This window comes from Coregonus lavaretus (assembly GCF_964263955.1).
Source record: "Coregonus lavaretus genome assembly, chromosome: 28".
NCBI lineage: Eukaryota > Metazoa > Chordata > Actinopteri > Salmoniformes > Salmonidae > Coregonus > Coregonus lavaretus.
In genome coordinates this window covers 16,775,862-16,794,212 of record NC_140015.1, presented here as the reverse complement: position 1 = coordinate 16,794,212, position 18,351 = coordinate 16,775,862, and the positions used below count along the sequence as shown (strand labels likewise).

The following is an 18,351-nucleotide window of genomic DNA, read 5'->3' as shown; positions in this document are numbered from 1 at the left end:
ACGTGCTCTCACCACTGGTGTCCCCAGGGCTCAGTTCTAGGCCCTCTCCTATTCTCTCTATACACCAAGTCACTTGGCTCTGTCATATCCTCACATGGTCTCTCCTATCATTGCTACGTAGACGACACACAATTAATTGTTCTGATTCTTCTGATAACCAGGTGGCGAATCGCATCTCTGCATGTCTGGCAGACATATCAGTGTGGATGTCGGATCACCACCTCAAGCTGAACCTCAGCAAGACGGAGCTGCTCTTCCTCCCTGGGAAGGACTGCCCGCTCCATGATCTCGCCATCACGGTTGACAACTCCATTGTGTCCTCCTCCCAGAGTGCAAAGAGCCTTGGCGTGACCCTGGACAACACCCTGTCGTTCTCTGCTAACATCAAAGCGGTGACCCGATCCTGCAGGTTCATGCTCTACAACATTCGCAGAGTACGACCCTACCTTACACAGAAAGCGGCACAGGTCCTAATCCAGGCACTTGTCATCTCCCGTCTGGATTACTGCAACTCGCTGTTGGCTGGGCTCCCTGCCTGTGCCATTAAACCCCTACAACTTATCCAGAACGCTGCAGCCCGTCTGGTGTTCGACCTTCCCAAGTTCTCTCTTGTCACCCCGCTCCTCCGCACACTCCACTGGCTTCCAGTTGAGGCTCGCATCTACTACAAGACCATGGTGCTTGCCTACGGAGCTGTGAGGGGAACGGCACCTCCTTACCTTCAGGCTCTGATCAGACCCTACACACAAACGAGGGCACTACGTTCATCCACCTCTGGCCTGCTAGCTCCCCTACCTCTACAGAAGCACAGTTCCCGCTCAGCCCAGTCAAAGCTATTTGCTGCTCTGGCACCCCAATGGTGGAACAAGCTCCCCCACGACGCCAGGACAGCGGAGTCACTGACCACCTTCCGGAGACACTTGAAACCCTACCTCTTTAAGGAATACCTGGAATAGTATAAAGCAATCCTTCTACCCCCCCCCCCCCCCCCCCTCCCCCACCCCCCCATAAAAAAAGAAGAAAAAAAGTGCTATCATAACTTGCTATCATAAGTTGAATGCACCAATTTGTAAGTCGCTCTGGATAAGAGCGTCTGCTAAATGATGTAAATGTAAATATGTATGATAAGTTGATATAAGTTTGGATAATAAGCTTTGATATAACATTATATTGTGGTTCCGTACATCAATGCCCATCATATGACATCAAGGAGTGGTATGGAGAACGTGGGTTCTTTTAGAAAAGGGGAGAAGTATATGTTTTAATGAGAGGCTTGACTTTGATGGGGTTTCCTGAAGGTTAGAGAACTGGTGAGGGTCCAATGACAGGAAGGTCAGTGTCCTTGAAACTACAGTCAGTTTTTTTGGTTCCGCTGGGAGTATGTTTGACGAAGTTGATTTGTGTTGAGTGAGGATCGTTAATAAAACACGAAGGGATTGTTTGATGTGAGTACCTAGAAGTTTCTAACGTTCTATATGGAGTTTGTGACGATGTGAAAATAGGATTAAGTTTATGTGTGTAATCGATTACTAGAGAAGTGAGAAAATCATAATTAGAGTGCTATGTATGTATTAACTTGCTCACCCAAACGTAGACGTACGTCATCTGGGTTTCTGAGTGTAATTCTACTGTTGGTATGTGTTGCTTAGACAGATACTACAAAGTATTTGGTTTGGTGATGTAGAATTGAAGGTTTGTAGCGTGCTTGGTTCAATTGGAAAGACTCACTTATTTAACAGGAAAAGCGAGACGATTTCGAGGTATTTCAGGTAATTTTTTGGGGGTTGCATAATGGTATGCTAGATTAAACGATTGAGAATGGTGGCATAATGTCTATCAATTAATTGGATATTGATAATATGGATATAAATTCAATTTATGCTTGTCAACTACAGCAAGTGTTTGGTTTGGTACTTGTAGCCTCCTTAGACTGGACAGTTACCAGATCTGATGACTTCTAGTAATGGCGGATTGGTATTATCTTAGTTGATAATAGGGGATAATAATAGTATAGGGACGACGCACAGGGAAGCGAGTCTCTTATCTTAATTGGAAGTGAAGCAAGCGGACAAAGAGAATAGATAGAGTATTAAACAAAAAAACACCAGGGATTATGAAGCAGTGTTGGAAGGGAGTAGAGCCTGAAAGACAACATTAACTGAGGAATATAGGAACTTGTAGCTGAGGTCACTACAGAAATATTACTGACACAATATCTTAACAGATAAACTATTAAAGGAACACACATATGGAACATTCTGAGGTTTTTTCTGTCATGAGTAAGTTTTGGGTAAACACGTGATTTCTTTTGAGAAGAAATGTCATGAGGACTTACTGTATGCTTGGGATACATAACATTTAAGAAATGTTTTGACTGTTGTTAATGATTAGTTTATACTATAGAATGGAACACTTCTTTGAAGGGTTTGAATGACCTCTGAACTCTGTCCTGACTTTCTAGAGTGAATTGATCACCCACACTGGAAAGCCTAGAGGCATGCGATGAGGAATTTAAGGTAATTTATTATATCGGGTTGAGGGTAATTTATAATAATAATAATTATGAAGAAGTTTATAATTTGGCAATAGTCATATCTATGATTCTGACCATAATAAGGTCAGGGTGAGAGAGCTAGTCCGGAATGAGGAACACCTGGCGCTAGTCAATGTTGATATTACTTTAATTACTTTATGGGATACAAGTAAGTTTAGGTATTATCAAATGTTGTCATTTTAAGGTCATTTATTATTTTGGTTTAACAAACAATGTCGTTGTTTTGTTTTTGAACGCATGAGTCACGATGTGAGTCATGTGTCCAAAGGGGGGAAGTACTGCTCGCATGAGGCTTTTTGGTAAATATGCAAATTGTATTAAGAATATGAGCAGTTGTAATTAATGTGTTATGGGTTAGATTACATTTTTTAAAGTGAAAGTGTATTTGTGGTATAAGGCAGGATGTGGAGGAGGCCTGTCTATGAAACTAGTGACCTATAACAAGATGCAAAAATGTGCACTTCCTAATATAAAGGTTTCTACTGACTGATATGAAGACAGGATATAGTAGCATATTGTCACGAATTCAGCCGAGGCTGCCCCTCCTCCTTGCTCGGGCAGGTTTCGGCGTTCGTCGTCACTGGCTTACTAGCCACTACCGCTCCATTTATCATCACTCCATTTGTCTTGTCTTGTCAATCACACTCATTCCCTCATCCTGGTCGTTGTGGACCGCTTTTCGAAGGCCTGCCGCCTCCTTCCTCTGCCCGGTCTCCCCACGGCTCTGCAAACTGCGGAGGCCCTGTTTTCACACTACGGGGTACCAGAGGATATAGTGTCTGACCGAGGTCCCCAGTTCACGTCAAAAGTCTGGAAGGCGTTCATGGAACGTCTGGGAGTCTCGGTCAACCTGACCTCTGGGTTCCACCCTGAGAGTAATGGGCAGGTGGAACGGGTAAATCAGGATGTGGGTAGGTTCCTGAGGTCCTATTGCCAGGACCGGCTGGGGGAGTGGTCGGTGTTCCTGCCATGGGCAGAATATGCCCAGAACTCTCCGCCACTCCTCTACGAACCTAACGCCATTTCAGTGTGTTTTAGGTTATCAACCGGTTCTGGCACCGTGGCACCAGAGCCAGACCGAAGCTCCTGCGGTGGATGACTGGTTTTGGCGCGCGGAGGAGATGTGGAATGCTGCCCATGTTCACCTCCAACATGCCGTGCGTCGTCAGAAGGCCAACGCTGACCGTCACCGCAGTGAGGCCCCCGTCTTTGTACCGGGGGATGGGGTCTGGCTCTCGACCCGGAATCTGCCCCTCCGCCTGCCCTGCCGGAAGCTGAGCCTACGGTTTGTAGGGCCGTTCAAAGTCCTGAGGAGAATCAACGAGGTCACATATAGGTTATTACTCCCCCCTGATTACCGTATTAACCCCTCGTTTCATGTGTCTCTCCTCAGGCCGGTGGTGGCTGGTCCGCTCCAGGAGTCTGAGGTGCAGGAGGTCCCTCCACCTCCTTTGGACATCGAGGGGGTGCCGGCGTACTCTGTCCGTTCCATACTGGATTCGAGGCGCCAGGTGGGGGGCCTTCAGTACCTCGTGGAGTGGGAAGGGTACGGTCCGGAGGAACGGTGCTGGGTCCTGGTGAGGGATATCCTCGACTTCCATCGTCGCCATCTGACTCGCCCTGCTCCGCGTCCTCCTGGCCGTCCCAGAGGCCGGTGTCTGCTGGAGCTGCGCGTCAAGGGGGGGGGGGGGGTACTGTCACGAATTCAGCCGAGGCTGCTCCTCCTCCTTGCTCGGGCAGGTTTCGACGTTCGTCGTCACCGGCTTACTAGCCACTACCGCTCCATTTATCATCACTCCATTTGTCTTGTCTTGTCTTGTCTTGTCTTGTCAATCACACACACCTGGTACTCATTCCCTCATTAGTCTGTGTATAAGTGTTCCCTCTGCCCCCTTGTCCTTTGTGAGTGATTGTTCATTGTGAGAGTGAGTAGCTCGGTTGAGCTGCTTTATTCATGTACACTGAATAAACTCTGGATTTCGGTGTTTTACCTCCTGCGCCTGACTCCGTCATTCACACCTCATCACACATATGGTGTATCATCTAACAATGTTGCTAAGACTTTCTTCCCAAGAGTGAAGGCTTCTCTGCCAACCTAACAGGGGAATCTGAGCATTTTCTGTGCCTTGGAGACTATGTGACAGTAAAAGATTACAGAAGTCAGAGATGGACAGAATCCAGTTGGGGAGGTCAGTACTAGGTGTTGCTGGCTATTTCGATGGAGGGGAAAGTAGCAGAGAGAGATACCTGCATCTATTTGTCCCACTGTAGGAGTATTCCAAATCAACTGATTTTCTCATGTTTTTATATCGAGCGAGTGTGACAGGAGTCCACCATTGAGTGAGAATGGAGAAAGATCGGTTTAAATACAACATTTCTCATGTTGTTAGTATAATGGTTGGCAAATGGACAAGACTTTGGGGTGTAGAGATGGTGGTGACTGATGAGACATTGAAGTTGGGACATTGTCATGGCAATGCATTTTGAACTATGAAGCTGTCTGAAGAACATAATGATGAGACGCCAGAAGATTTAAGTGCCGGAGAAGGAAGGGGTTGGATTTATCTACATTTCATAATTTGGGTAGGAGGTATATACACTGCTAAATTAATAGTACTAGGGATGCATTGAGATGTGTCTCTCCTCAGGCCGGTGGTGGCTGGTCCGCTCCAGGAATCTGAGGTGTCTGAGTCTGAGGTGCAGGAGGTCCTCGTAGCTCAATTGGTAGAGCATGGCGCTTGTAACGCCAGGGTAGTGGGTAGTGGGTTCGATCCCCGGGACCACCCATACGTAAAAATGTATGCGCACATGACTGTAAGTCGCTTTGGATAAAAGCGTCTGCTAAATGGCATATTATTATATTATTATGATCTGTATTTATTCTCAGGATGAGGAAGGTCATAATAGAATTATGGATATTTATACTGTATGTTAATATAAGTGTACATTGTGACAGTTGTAATGGGTGATAAAGTTGAGGGTTTTAACTTTCATTGATAAGGGCCAAGTGAATCAATAAGAATTGTAATTCCAAATTAGGTTGAGTTAAGTAATTTGGTTTTGGCTATAATGTATAAGATGACTGAGTGATTTAAGTAAATAATTAGTATATATTAGTAACTAACTATTTTCAGCATGAGGGGTATTGCTTGTACAATTGAGATAACTGTCTTCTATAGATATTATGGTTAAAACAGCGATACATTATGGTAATGTCTTAGGATACACTTATGTGATGTATTTTGAGTAGACATTTTTGAATCTTACTGTTTGAAACATGTAAGTTAATGTAAGGATTGTGACGATATCATGAACATGTTGATTATTAAGTTACCGTATTCACATATTAGTCACTATATACATTTGAAGTATTGGGTGGTATTGATAGGGATGTTTAGAGTGGTACATATCTCTGTTGCTAGGCAATAACTTAATTGGTTCCTATCATGAGGTTTTGGTATTTGAGACATAGGAATGTTTATGCTATTTTCATTTGATCTGACTTTTGGTTGAATTCCTCAATCCTAACTAGTTCAGGGGTGTACTGACTTAACAGGGACTGAAAACAGAGTGTTATCCTGTGTATCTCTCCTCAGGCATATTAGGGGAACAGAGTCAGGGTTGAACAGAGTTGAATATTAACAGTCTTGAATTTTCAAGCAATTGGGTCTGAAATGTTACTCATTGAACAATATGCAATTGATAATTGCATAGCATTGGATGCTATTATAGTAGATAAAGGGGGAATGTATGCGATTATAGGGGGAGGATCATGTTGTACATGCTTGCCATAAGAATAGGAAGGTCTTGGGAATTTAACTAAAGCTATGGGAAATATTAGAGACGTACAGGAAGTTATTAAGAGTACTAATTCTTCATCTATATCATCTTATTCCAGTGTAGAGTCCATTGATAATGTTGATTGAGGAATGGGGAATGTTAAGTTGGAACTGTATAACGTGGAATTTAAGGTTTACAGGATTGAAGATGTGGAAACAAGACTAACTCAGTCGATAAGATAGCGCCCCAAGTGACCAGAGAAAGGCTTGGGATTCATCTGAATGAACATTGATGAAGAAGACTGAATTTATTTTTATTGGGATATATTCATTTTAATATATTATAATATCCATGTAGCTTACAAGTTGTCATGAATCAATGTATTTTCTGGGATGATGTCAGGAGGTTAGGAATTCATTTGTATGTTTGGTTTGTTTGGTTCAATTAATGTTATATTAATGGAATTCTTCTTGCAACAACAAGAAGAAAGAAAATGAGGGATTGTTATAATGATTTGTGATACAAGATTCATTAATGTATGTAAAACTCATAAGATGTATGTGAGGGAGAGAGGAAAAGGACACGCCATGTGTTATAGAGGTCACTGGTGAGGGACAGAAGGTCTGCGTGCCAAGATAGATTGGGGGACACTTGTGCTAAAGTATGTGATGGAATGGCCTGTCTAGGGTGACAATACCAAGTATGGGGATGCTATTGTGGTAGATGAGTGACACTCAATGATGGTTGGCAGCTAGATGTTGGACAGAAGTAGATCGGGAGAGCATTATATAAACTGAGAGATTTTGTTTGGAAGTCATTCAGGTGTCAGGAGGCTACGTCCGTACCACCTGTCACTGAATCCATTATTGTAACCATTAAATAATGACTGAATCAACTCCCCATATGAGTGTCGACTACTCTCTTGCATCCTGAACCTCTCGATACCAGAAACTCATCATAACAGATTGGCGTCTAAACTAACAGGATGCATTTTATACTTTTACTTTTGATACTTAAGTATATTTGAGCAATTACATTTACTTTTGATAATTAAGTATATTCAATTTGTAAGTCGCTCTGGATAAGAGCGTCTGCTAAATGATGTAAATGTAAATGTAAAAAACTAATACTTTTAGACTTTTACTCAAGTAGTATTTTACTGGGTGACTTTCACTTTTACTTGAGTCATTTTCTATTAACGTAACTTTGCTTTTACTCAAGTATGAAAATGTGGTACTTTTTTCACCCCTGGTAGTGAGTGTTGAACCCGTGGAGAGACGATTTTAACGCACTACGCGCTTCAGCACTTGGTGGTTCCATTCTGTGAGCTTGTGTGGCCTACCACTTCGTGGCTGAGCTGTTGTGGCTCCTAGATGTTTCCACTTCTCAATGACCGGGGCAGCTGTAGCAGTGCAGAAATTTTACAAACTGACTTGTTAGAAAGGTGGCATCCTATGACAGTGCCACGTTGAAAGTCACTGAGCTATTCAGTAAGTCCATTCTACTGCCAATGTTTGTCTATAGAGATTGCATGGCAGTGTGCTCGATTTTATACACCTGTCAGCAACGGGTGTGGCTGAAATAGCCGAATCCACTAATTTGAAGGGGTGTCCACATACTTTTGTCTATATAGTGTATGTGTATGCGACCAATAAAATTTGATTTGAGTCACCACTAGAATAGTTATTTTTATGTTATTGAGTAGGCCTATATCTTTGTTTAATATAATGAATCAAATTATTAATCTAACAATAGAAATCCTTATTATTTTGTAAGAAATGTAAGGTATTTTTACATGTTGCAATAAAGTTGACTAAAGTAGAAGCTCATCTTTTGTTTGTAGGTATTTTCACTTGGTAATGAGTAATACTTAATATAGAAATTGCTCATACGTAAATATAAAGTTACATATCACTTTAAATAGCTCAATCCTGTATAACATCTAGCGACAACCTTGTACTTATGCAGATATTACAGATATGTACTCTGTGGTGTATTAGTGTGTTTATTTTCTCACTTGGATGGCGCTTTCAGAAGCTGACGATTAGATTGTCAGAAATGGTAACGTACTTTGTAGGTACACAATAATTACAAGTAAGTATACCTCAAGATACACTTCATTTTAACAAGCTAAATCCTGTGTAACACCTAGCAATTACATTGTACTTATGCAGCTATTACATGTACTCTGTGGAGTACTAGTGTGTTCATTTTTTTTACTTGGATGGTGCTTCCAGAAGCTTTAAAATTAGGGCCAGGTTGTCAGGATGGGTAACATACTATATAAGTACACATTCATTACAAGTAAGTACCCCTCAAGATTAGTGGTGGGAAAAGTATCCAGTTGTTATGCCTGAGTAAAAGTAAAGATACCTTATTAGAAAATGACTCAAATAAAAGTGAAAGTCAGCCAGTAAAATACTACTTGAGTAAAAGTCTAGAAGTATTTGGATTTAAATATAGTTATGTATCAAAAGTAAATGTAATTGCTAAAATATACTTAAGTATCAAAAGTAAAAGTATAAATCATTTCAAATTCCTCATATAAGCAAACCACACGGCACCATTTTCTTGTTTTTTATTTATTTACGGATAGCCAGGGGCACACTCCAACAATCAGACATTTTACAAATGAAGCATTTGTGTTTAGTGAGTCCGCCAGATCAGAGGCAGTAGGGATGACCAGGGATGTTCTCTTGATAAGTGTGTGAATTTGACAATTTTCCTGTCCTGCTAAGCATTCAAAATGTAATGAGTGCTTTTGGGTGTCAGGGAAATTGTATGGAGTAAAAAGTACATTATTTTCTTTAGGAATGTAGTGAAGTAAAAGTAAAAGTTGTCAAAAATATAAATAGTAAAGTAAAGTACAGATACCCCGAAAAACGACTTAAATAGTACTTGAAAGTATTTTTACTTAACGACTTTACACCACTGCTCAAGATATACTTAATTTCAACTAGCTAAATCCTGTCTAACACCTAGTAATTGCATTGTACTTATTAAATGTACTCTGTGGTGTACTTGTGGGTTTATCCTCTTACTTGCATGGCAAAGAGATTCAGGTTTTCATAATGGGTAGCGTAAATGGGTAGCGGTTTTTACTCTCTCCTTTCCCAGATGTTTAGTTCATTTCATTCCGATCTCCTCTGCATTATTGTAGCCATTTGCTACAGCCTGTCAACTATGCCTCTGCCTATCCCTGTTCTCTCCTCTCCGCACAGGCTACACAAACGCCTCACACCGCGTGGCTGCTGCCTCTCTAACCTGGTGGTCCCTGCACGCACCCCACACCTGGAGTTCCAGGTCTCAGGCAGCCTCTGGAACTGCCGTTCTGCGGCCAACAAGGCTGACTTCATCCCAGCCTATGCTACCCTCCAGTCCCTCGACCTTCCTGGCGCTGACGGAAACATGGATTACCACTGAAAACACTGTTACTCCTACTGCTCTATCCTCGTCTGACCATGTGTTCTCGCATACCCCGAGAGCATCTGGTCAGAGGGGTGGTGGCACAGGAATCCTCATCTCTCCCAAGTGGACATTCTCAATTTTTCCCCTAACCCATCTGTCTATCTCCTCATTTGAATTCCATACTGTCACAGTCACTAGCCCATTTAAGCTTAATATCCTTGTCATCTATCGCCCTCCAGGTTCCCTTGGAGAGTTCATCAATGAGCTTGACGCCTTGATAAGTTCCTTTCCTGAGGATGGCTCACCCCTCACAGTTTTGGGGGATTTCAACCTCCCTACGTCTACATTTGACTCATTTCTCTCTGCCTCCTTCTTTCCACTCCTCTCCTCTTTTGACCTCACCCTCTCACCGTCCCCCCCTACTCACAAGGCAGGCAATACGCTTGACCTCATCTTTACTAGATGCTGCTCTTCTACTAATCTCACTGCAACTCCCCTCCATGTCTCCGACCACTACTTTGTATCCTTTTCTCTCTCGCTCTCCTCCAACACTACTCACTCTGCCCCTACACAGATGGTAATGCGCCGCCGCAACCTTCACTCTCTCTCTCCCACTACTCTCTCCTCTTCCATCCTATCATCTCTTCCCTCTGCTCAATCCTTCTCCCTCCAATCTCCTGATTCTGCCTCCTCAACCCTCCTCTCCTCCCTTTCTGCATCCTTTGACTCTCTGTGTCCCCTATCCTCCCGGCCGGCTCGGTCCTCCCCTCCAGCTCCGTGGCTTGATGACTCATTGCGAGCTCACAGAACAGAGCTCCGGGCAGCGGAGCGGAAATGGAAGAAAACTAAACTCCCTGCCGACCTGGCATCTTTTCACTCCCTCCTCTCTACATTTTCTTTATCTGTTTCTGCTGCTAAGGCCACTTTCTACCACTCTAAATCCCAAGCATCTGCCTCTAACCCTAGGAAGCTCTTTGCCACATTCTCCTCCCTGCTGAATCCCCCCCCCCCCCCCCCTCCTCTCTCTCTGTGGATGACTTCGTCAACCACTTTGAAAAGAAGGTTGACGACATCCGATCCTCGTTTGTTAAGTCTAATGACACTGCTGGTCCTGCTCACACTGCCCTACCCTATGCTTTGACTTCTTTCTCCCCTCTCTCTCCAGATAAAATCTTGCGACTTGTGACTGCAGGCCGCCCAACAACCTGCCCGCTTGACCCCATCCCCTCCTCTCTTCTCCAGACCATCTCCGGTGACCTTCTCCCCTACCTCACCTCGCTGATCAACTCATCCTTGACCGCTGGCTATGTCCCTTCCGTCTTCAAGAGAGCGAGAGTTGCACCCCTTCTCAGAAAACCAACACTGATGTCAACAACTACAGACCAGTATCCCTTCTTTCTTTTCTTTCCAAAACTATTGAGCGTGCCGTCTTTAGCCAACTCTCTTGCTATCTCTCTCAGAATGACCTTCTTGATCCAAACCAGTCAGGTTTCAGGACTGGTCATTCAACTGAGACTGCTCTTCTCTGTGTCACGGAGGCTCTCTGCACTGCTAAAGCTAACTCTCTCTCCTCTGCTCTTGTCCTTCTAGACCTGTCTGCTGCCTTTGATACTGTGAACCATCAGATCCTCCTCTCCACCCTCTCCGAGCTGGGCATCTCCGGCGCGGCTCACTCCTGGATCACGTCCTACCTGACCGGTCGCTCCTACCAAGTGGCGTGGCGAGAAGCTGTCTCCGCACCACGTGCTCTCACCACTGGTGTCCCCCAGGGCTCAGTTCTAGGCCCTCTCCTATTCTCCCTATACACCAAGTCACTTGGCTCTGTCATATCCTCACATGGCCTCTCCTATCATTGCTACGCTGACGATACACAACTAATCTTCTCCTTTCCCCCTTCTGATAACCAGGTGGCGAATCGCATCTCTGCATGTCTGGCAGACATATCAGTATGGATGACGGATCACCACCTCAAGCTGAACCTTGGCAAGACGGAGCTGCTCTTCCTCCCGGGGAAGGACTGCCCGTTCCATGATCTCGCCATCACGGTTGACAACTCCATTGTGTCCTCCTCCCAGAGTGCGAAGAGCCTTGGCGTGACCCTGGACAACACCCTGTCGTTCTCCGCTAACATCAAGGCGGTGACCCGATCCTGCAGGTTCATGCTCTACAACATTCGGAGAGTACGACCCTGCCTTACACAGGAAGCGGCACAGGTCCTAATCCAGGCACTTGTCATCTCCCGTCTGGATTACTGCAACTCGCTGTTGGCTGGGCTCCCTGCCTGTGCCATTAAACCCATACAACTCATCCAGAATGCCGCAGCCCGTCTGGTGTTCAACCTTCCCAAGTTCTCTCACGTCACCCCGCTCCTCCGCACACTCCACTGGCTTCCAGTTGAAGCTCGCATCTGTTACAAGACCATGGTGCTTGCCTATGGAGCTGTGAGGGGATCGGCACCTCTGTACCTTCAGGCTCTGATCAGTCCCTACATCCAAACGAGGGCATTGCGTTCATCCACCTCTGGCCTGCTGGCTCCCCTTCCTCTGCGGAAGCATAGTTCCCGCTCAGCCCAGTCAAAACTGTTCGCTGCTCTGGCACCCCAATGGTGGAACAAGCTCCCTCACGACGCCAGGACAGCGGAGTCACTCACCACCTTCCGGAGACATTTGAAACCCCACCTCTTTAAGGAATACCTGGGATAGGATAAAGTAATCCTTCTACCCCCCCCCAAAAAAAAAAAAAAAGATATTGTAAAGTGGTTATCCCACTGGCTATAGGGTGAATGCACCTATTTGTAAGTCGCTCTGGATAAGAGCGTCTGCTAAATGACGTAAATGTAAATGTAAATGTAAAGATGAATTATACATTATTTTTGTATTATAAACTGGGTGGTTCGAACCCTGAATGCTGATTGGCTGACAGCAGTGGTATATCAGACCGTATACCACGGGGATGACAAAACATTTATTTTTACTGCTTTAATTACGTTGGTAACCAGTTTATAATAGCAATAAGGCACATTTTACATTTACATTTTAGTCATTTAGCAGACGCTCTTATCCAGAGCGATTTACAATTAGTGAGTGCATACTTCTTCTTTTTTTATACTGGCCCCCCGTGGGAATCGAACCCACAACCCTGGCGTTGCAAGCGCCATGCTCTACCAACTGAGCAACACGGGGCCACATATACCACATATATTGGCCATGTAACACACCCCCTTGTGCCTTATTGCTTAATTATATTCTGGTATGAGACCCATATGGTAGATCCCAGTCTGTGAGGTTGACCTATATATAATATGTTTTTGTAAACTCAACCAAGGTAACCCAGATGGTACACTTTAGGGGCAAGTGCTAGCAACAACATTGAGTGGAGATTTTGAAGAGTGCGGATTGACTGGAAGGTAACTAGAGCCTATTGAGCTTCCAACCTTTCTAATCTCTGACACCCTGCACATCTGTCCACAAGAGATTACAACCTTGTGACAGTTATTACTGACTCGGATGCAGCTGAGAAGAAACTAAACACTAAATTGGTGAATTTAGTGGAAACTTCTCCATTTGTAACAAACATGGTCACAAGCATTTGTTGTTACACCTCTGTAATGACAGACTGCAATTACCACCAGTTACATGTTATTATATTGTAACTATGAGTTATTACGATTAACTACAATACCTGTTACATGTAATAAGGACCCCTTAAAATGAAGTTTTACCTTTTAGACTTTATCTTGCAAATTTTCTTTAAATTCCTCTAGCAACACCAGGTTGGTTGCCAAATACACACGTTTGAAGCTGAGAACAAAAGTTTGGTTAGGCATTTGAATAAGACGAACGTTTTTCAATGTGACACAGAACGCGCCGGCGCAGTAAGATCCACGTGGTTGAAAAGCGGTCACGCAGTATCTGATTGAAATGGAGGACATGGAGAGACGTATCAGAATTTGCTCGCTTTTTACATTCAGATAACTAGGTTCATTAGCCACATTTTATATTATTGGATTTATTATATTGTTTTGTTAAATTTCAACTGCCAGTATGGGAAAGTCCAAGGTAAGCAGTTAAGAAGTTGTTGGCTAACTAAAGTTTTCTAACTAACGTTAGGTTAGCTAGCTAGCTATTGACACGATTCAGGTTATTGTAAACGGAATATACTGGGAACTATATTGAAGATTGTCTTATCAGCATGTGGATGTTTAGCTAGGTGGATGAAAAAATGATGTTATGAGAATATCTGAACAATGGTTACATCCACAACGGCTACAGTACCGGCGTTAGCTCGTAACATAGGGAAGTATATTGGCCAGCTAAACTAACGTGTTAATTCAATTTCAGACCAAAAACCAGAAGAAATCACGTTTGAGTGCGAACCATGTGGCGGAAGAGGTGTTCGGTGCGGTCCCTCACTCCTTCGTGTTTCACCGTGGCCAAGTCGGCAAGAATGTCGGTCAACTCGTGGAGGACATGCGGCGCGTCATGGAGCCATTCACTGCAGAATCCCTTAAGGTCCGTTTGTTCATGTCATGAAACTCTAAACTGGTCTTTATAACTGACTTGAATCAAAGTGAAATTACTTCAAGCCACATTTGTTACTTAATATATTTTGTGAATTTATAAAAACGAATCATAATTCTGTGATTTTGCACTTTCAACCACTGCTCTGAGTATACATACAAGTGCATCTTGTGCTCATAATGGATTGCATTTGAGGGCTTGCCTGCGTGTGATTGACAGGTGAGGAAGAAGAATGTGCTGAAGGACTTTGTGGCTGTAGCAGGACCACTTGGAGTGACACACTTCATGATCTTCACCAAGACGCCCAGCAGTGTCAACATGGTAAATATGTCTGCAAACACCAGGGGTGTATTCATTACTGAAACCGTTTAACTGTTTATGAACCAAACTTAAGTAAACAAAACTCTTGTTTTTGTTGTCAAAACGTTTTATGTTTGGAGTAAACAAATTATTTTGCAACAGACTAAATGTTTTGCAACAGAATCGGCGTAATGTTAACACCCCTGTTGCATTACTGTACCATGAGGGGTTTTAGCAGTAGACACAGTCCCTATTTTTACAGCTGCTCTCTAAACCCTTGGCCTTTCAAAGGCAGGCAAAGATAATATATTTATGATTTATTGCTATTGATCAATGAAGTATATGCTGTGTCAGCCACCTCCTTAGTTATTCCAATTGCTGATGCAGATGATGAGTTATGAGAATATCTGAATTCATGATTAAGATGTTTTATCACTGATGCATCAATATCTACAGTTGGGCTGTTTACCAGATCCTAATGGCAAATGAGTGAGTGAATTTTTATTTTTTTAAAATATTTTTTTCTCTTTCCAGAGGCTTGCTCGGCTGCCCAAAGGCCCTATGCTCCATTTCCGGGTGACCAAAGTGAGTACACAAACCCATATGACTTAATGGGAGAAATAGGCTCAAAGGATGACAGATTTCGACATGACTGTTCAGTGATATATGTTCAAAGTAAACGCACTGATGAGCCCCAATACTAGAAACAAGCAAATATAGGGTTTAGGGCTTCAATTGCTTTTCCTAAATATGTTATTTCTCGTTTTCAGTACTCTCTTATTAAAGATGTGGTCTCGTCGCTGAAGAGGCACAGAATGCATGAACAGCAGTTCACGCATCATCCACTGCTGGTCCTCAATAACTTTGGCTCAGAGGGCATGCATGTCAAACTTATGGCCACCATGTTCCAAAACATGTTCCCATCCATCAATGTGCACAAGGTATGTCAAAGGTACCAGTACATGGATTTTTGCTGGATTGAGGATTTGTGAAATATGATGATATTATAGTCTTCTGATTATCTGTGACGATCACTCAAAAGTAAACGCTTTCTGATATCCCACAATCCTTTTATCCTTTAGTATTAGATTGACGAGAATCAGGTTAGTATGCATTTTAACAGATTTGCTTCTTGTAGGTAGCCCTCAACGCCATAAAGAGATGTGTTTTGCTGAACTACGATCCAGTGTCTCAAGAAATTGAATTTCGCCATTAGTAAGTATACAATATGTTTTGTGCACTCATTTTAATTCAAGGTGGCTTGGTTACTCTATAGGAAGACTGCTAGGGCTCAGAGGATGACAGATTGTGAATTGACTGTTTAGTGATGTATATTCAAAGTAAACGCACTGATGCGCCCATCATGCAGAAACCCCACCCCCCCTGTAGCTGGCTAAATGGTTCAGTCCACACTCATCCTTGTCCTTCTCCCTGTCCCCCTCTGCAGCAGTCTGAAAGTAGTCCCTGTGGGCATGAGTAGAGGAGTGAAGAAGCTGATGCAGGAAAAGTTCCCCAACATGAGCAAGTTTGAGGACATCAGTGAGCTGCTGATGAAGTAAGAGCCCTGGCTGTTGTTGTCCTAGCAGACGGCAGACTATCTCCTGCTGTACTTGAGGCTGGTCTATCTGCATGTGTTTGGGTTCTCAATATTGCTTCGATTTTTAGCTGTTTCTAATGTTTCATAATGTTATTTGGGTGATACTACCATGTCTATGTTGGCTGTGAAGTGATCTACCTACAAAGTCATTCTGATTTACCCTACTGTGTAGTGCATGGTTGTTTACATTTGACCGGCTGTTATGTGCTCTCTTACCCTGCTAACTTTCTTTCAGAGGGGCCAATCTTTCAGAAAGTGAAGCCGAGCAAGATGGAGATCACAACATAACGGAACTGCCACAGATCTACTCCGGGCGTGGTAACATGGAGTCTCAACAGAGCGCTGTGAGACTGACTGAGGTGATTACCATGGTGCCTTAGAGTGGCTGGGATTACATTGTAACCAGTGTTTCAATAGAGTTGTCTGTGTTGGCAGTGACTATAAATACTAGGTTTATAGCATCAGTTTGTCTTGTCTTTTTCTGTCCATGGGATGTACATGATGAGAAGACAACTATGATTACCTGTGATATTTCACAAAAGTAAACGCTTACTGACACATCCTGACAGAGGTTATCACCATGGTGCCTTCAGCAGTTGATCCTACTGATGTGACATTGTAACCAGTTTCTGGTAGGTTTTTACAGCATCGGTTTGTTTTCTCTTCAGATTGGCCCACGCATCACCATGCAGCTGGTGAAGATCGAGGAGGGAATGGGAGAGGGAAACATACTCTACCATGCAGTCAGTAAGTACACCTGTCAGTTTCCTGTTGATTTAGCTGTCCGTGGGATGTACATGATGAAAAGATAACTATGATTACCTGTGATATTTCAACAACAAAAAAGTAAACGCTTACTGACACATCCACCGAGAATGGGTGTTTCTGTTGATTGGTCATGGTAAAATGCTGATGCAGGCCCTCTGAATGTATTTTCTGAAGTCGCCAAGACTGAGGAAGAGCTTCAGGAGATCCTGATCCGAAAAGAGGCGCAGATGAAAGAAAAGCAGGAACGGAAGAAAAAACAAGAGCAGGATGTTGCCCAAAAGAAAGCGTTACGGGAGGAGAACAAGTGAGTGTTATAGCACATTGTAACTGCTTTTCATTCTATCTGAGTTGGAGTGGAACAGTGATGTTTGTTTCTGTAATGTTAGGAAAAGAAGCATGGCAGGCATCAAGAGGAAGCGCCAGGAGGAGGAAGAGCATGACCCTGAAGTGGAGGATCCTGGGAACCAGGATAACAGGCCTCCGGTTGTTGAATCTGACGACGAGGCAGAGTACTACAGACAGGCTGTAGGGGAGGAGCCAGATGAAGGTATGTACTGAACCAAGTTTCTATAGTCTGTTTTGTTGTACTATATTATTGTGCTACTTTGGCAGACAATCACCTTCTATATTTATTTTTCTCCCTCCCCCATCTAGATATGTTCCCTGCAGCCAAGAGGAGGCAAAGACCTGAAAGGCCCTCAGGTGGACCCTTCAAGAAGAGGAAACCGTTTTCTGGCGACGACAGTAAAAACAAATATGGTTCCAAGTCACCTCATAGGTCTGGTCCAGGAGGGAAACCCAGAGACCGAATGGGGGGTGACCGGGACAGGAAAGAGGGAAAGAAATTTGGGGATGGAGGCAAATCTTTTGGAAAGATGTCACCGGGGGGCAAGAGGTTTGGAGGAAAGAAATTTGGGGATGGGGACAAGCGGTTTGGAGGGAAGAAATTCAGTGAAGGAGATAAGAGATTTGGAGGGAAGAAGTTTGAGAGGGGAAAGACATTTGGGGGTGATGGGGGTTCTACGTTTAAGGGCAGACCTCGTCATGGTGGTTTGAAGAAGGGTCCTGGAGGGGCGAAGGGGGGCTTCAAACAGAGGAAGGGGAAGAGCTGAGCTTCACAACCCTCTGAAAGCCTGGACTGATGAATGCTGAGCACACTACCGTGGTAGAACACCAGGTGGCAATATGGACTCTCTATTGTTGTCACTGCAGCTTCTGATCAACATGCCAACATGAACAGGAATGTATTAATTCATGAAAGGACATTGGTATTGCAACAAGTCAGCGGGAGGACTGGATGAAAATGCAATGATGTAGTTTTGTACCTTGTGAAGATGTTTATTAAACATGTTATAAGCATTGGCAAATAAATTGCTGAATGCAAAGTACAGCTCAATTGTGTGTTGCCTTTTTTTCCTTGCGGC

At 43.6% G+C, this 18,351-nt stretch overlaps 1 protein-coding gene and 1 long non-coding RNA gene across 2 annotated transcripts; both read left to right on the top strand.

The window, feature by feature from the left end:
* Positions 1-1,382: 1,382 nt before the first annotated feature.
* LOC311103796 lies at positions 1,383-4,567 on the top strand. Its single transcript, XR_014610121.1, has 3 exons — positions 1,383-1,445; positions 3,583-3,839; positions 3,948-4,567. It is a non-coding gene; the product is annotated as an uncharacterized lncRNA (long non-coding RNA).
* A 9,046-nt stretch (positions 4,568-13,613) lies between these two features.
* Positions 13,614-18,323, top strand: LOC311103474 (suppressor of SWI4 1 homolog). Its single transcript, XM_084145040.1, has 12 exons — positions 13,614-13,800; positions 14,083-14,253; positions 14,482-14,583; positions 15,097-15,147; positions 15,333-15,503; positions 15,701-15,777; positions 16,010-16,117; positions 16,395-16,518; positions 16,828-16,906; positions 17,102-17,231; positions 17,314-17,474; positions 17,582-18,323. The coding sequence occupies exons 1-12, from the start codon at positions 13,786-13,788 to the stop codon at positions 18,037-18,039; spliced, it is 1,647 nt and encodes a 548-aa protein (XP_084001166.1). The 5' UTR covers positions 13,614-13,785; the 3' UTR covers positions 18,040-18,323.
* The last annotated feature ends 28 nt before the right edge of the window (positions 18,324-18,351 follow it).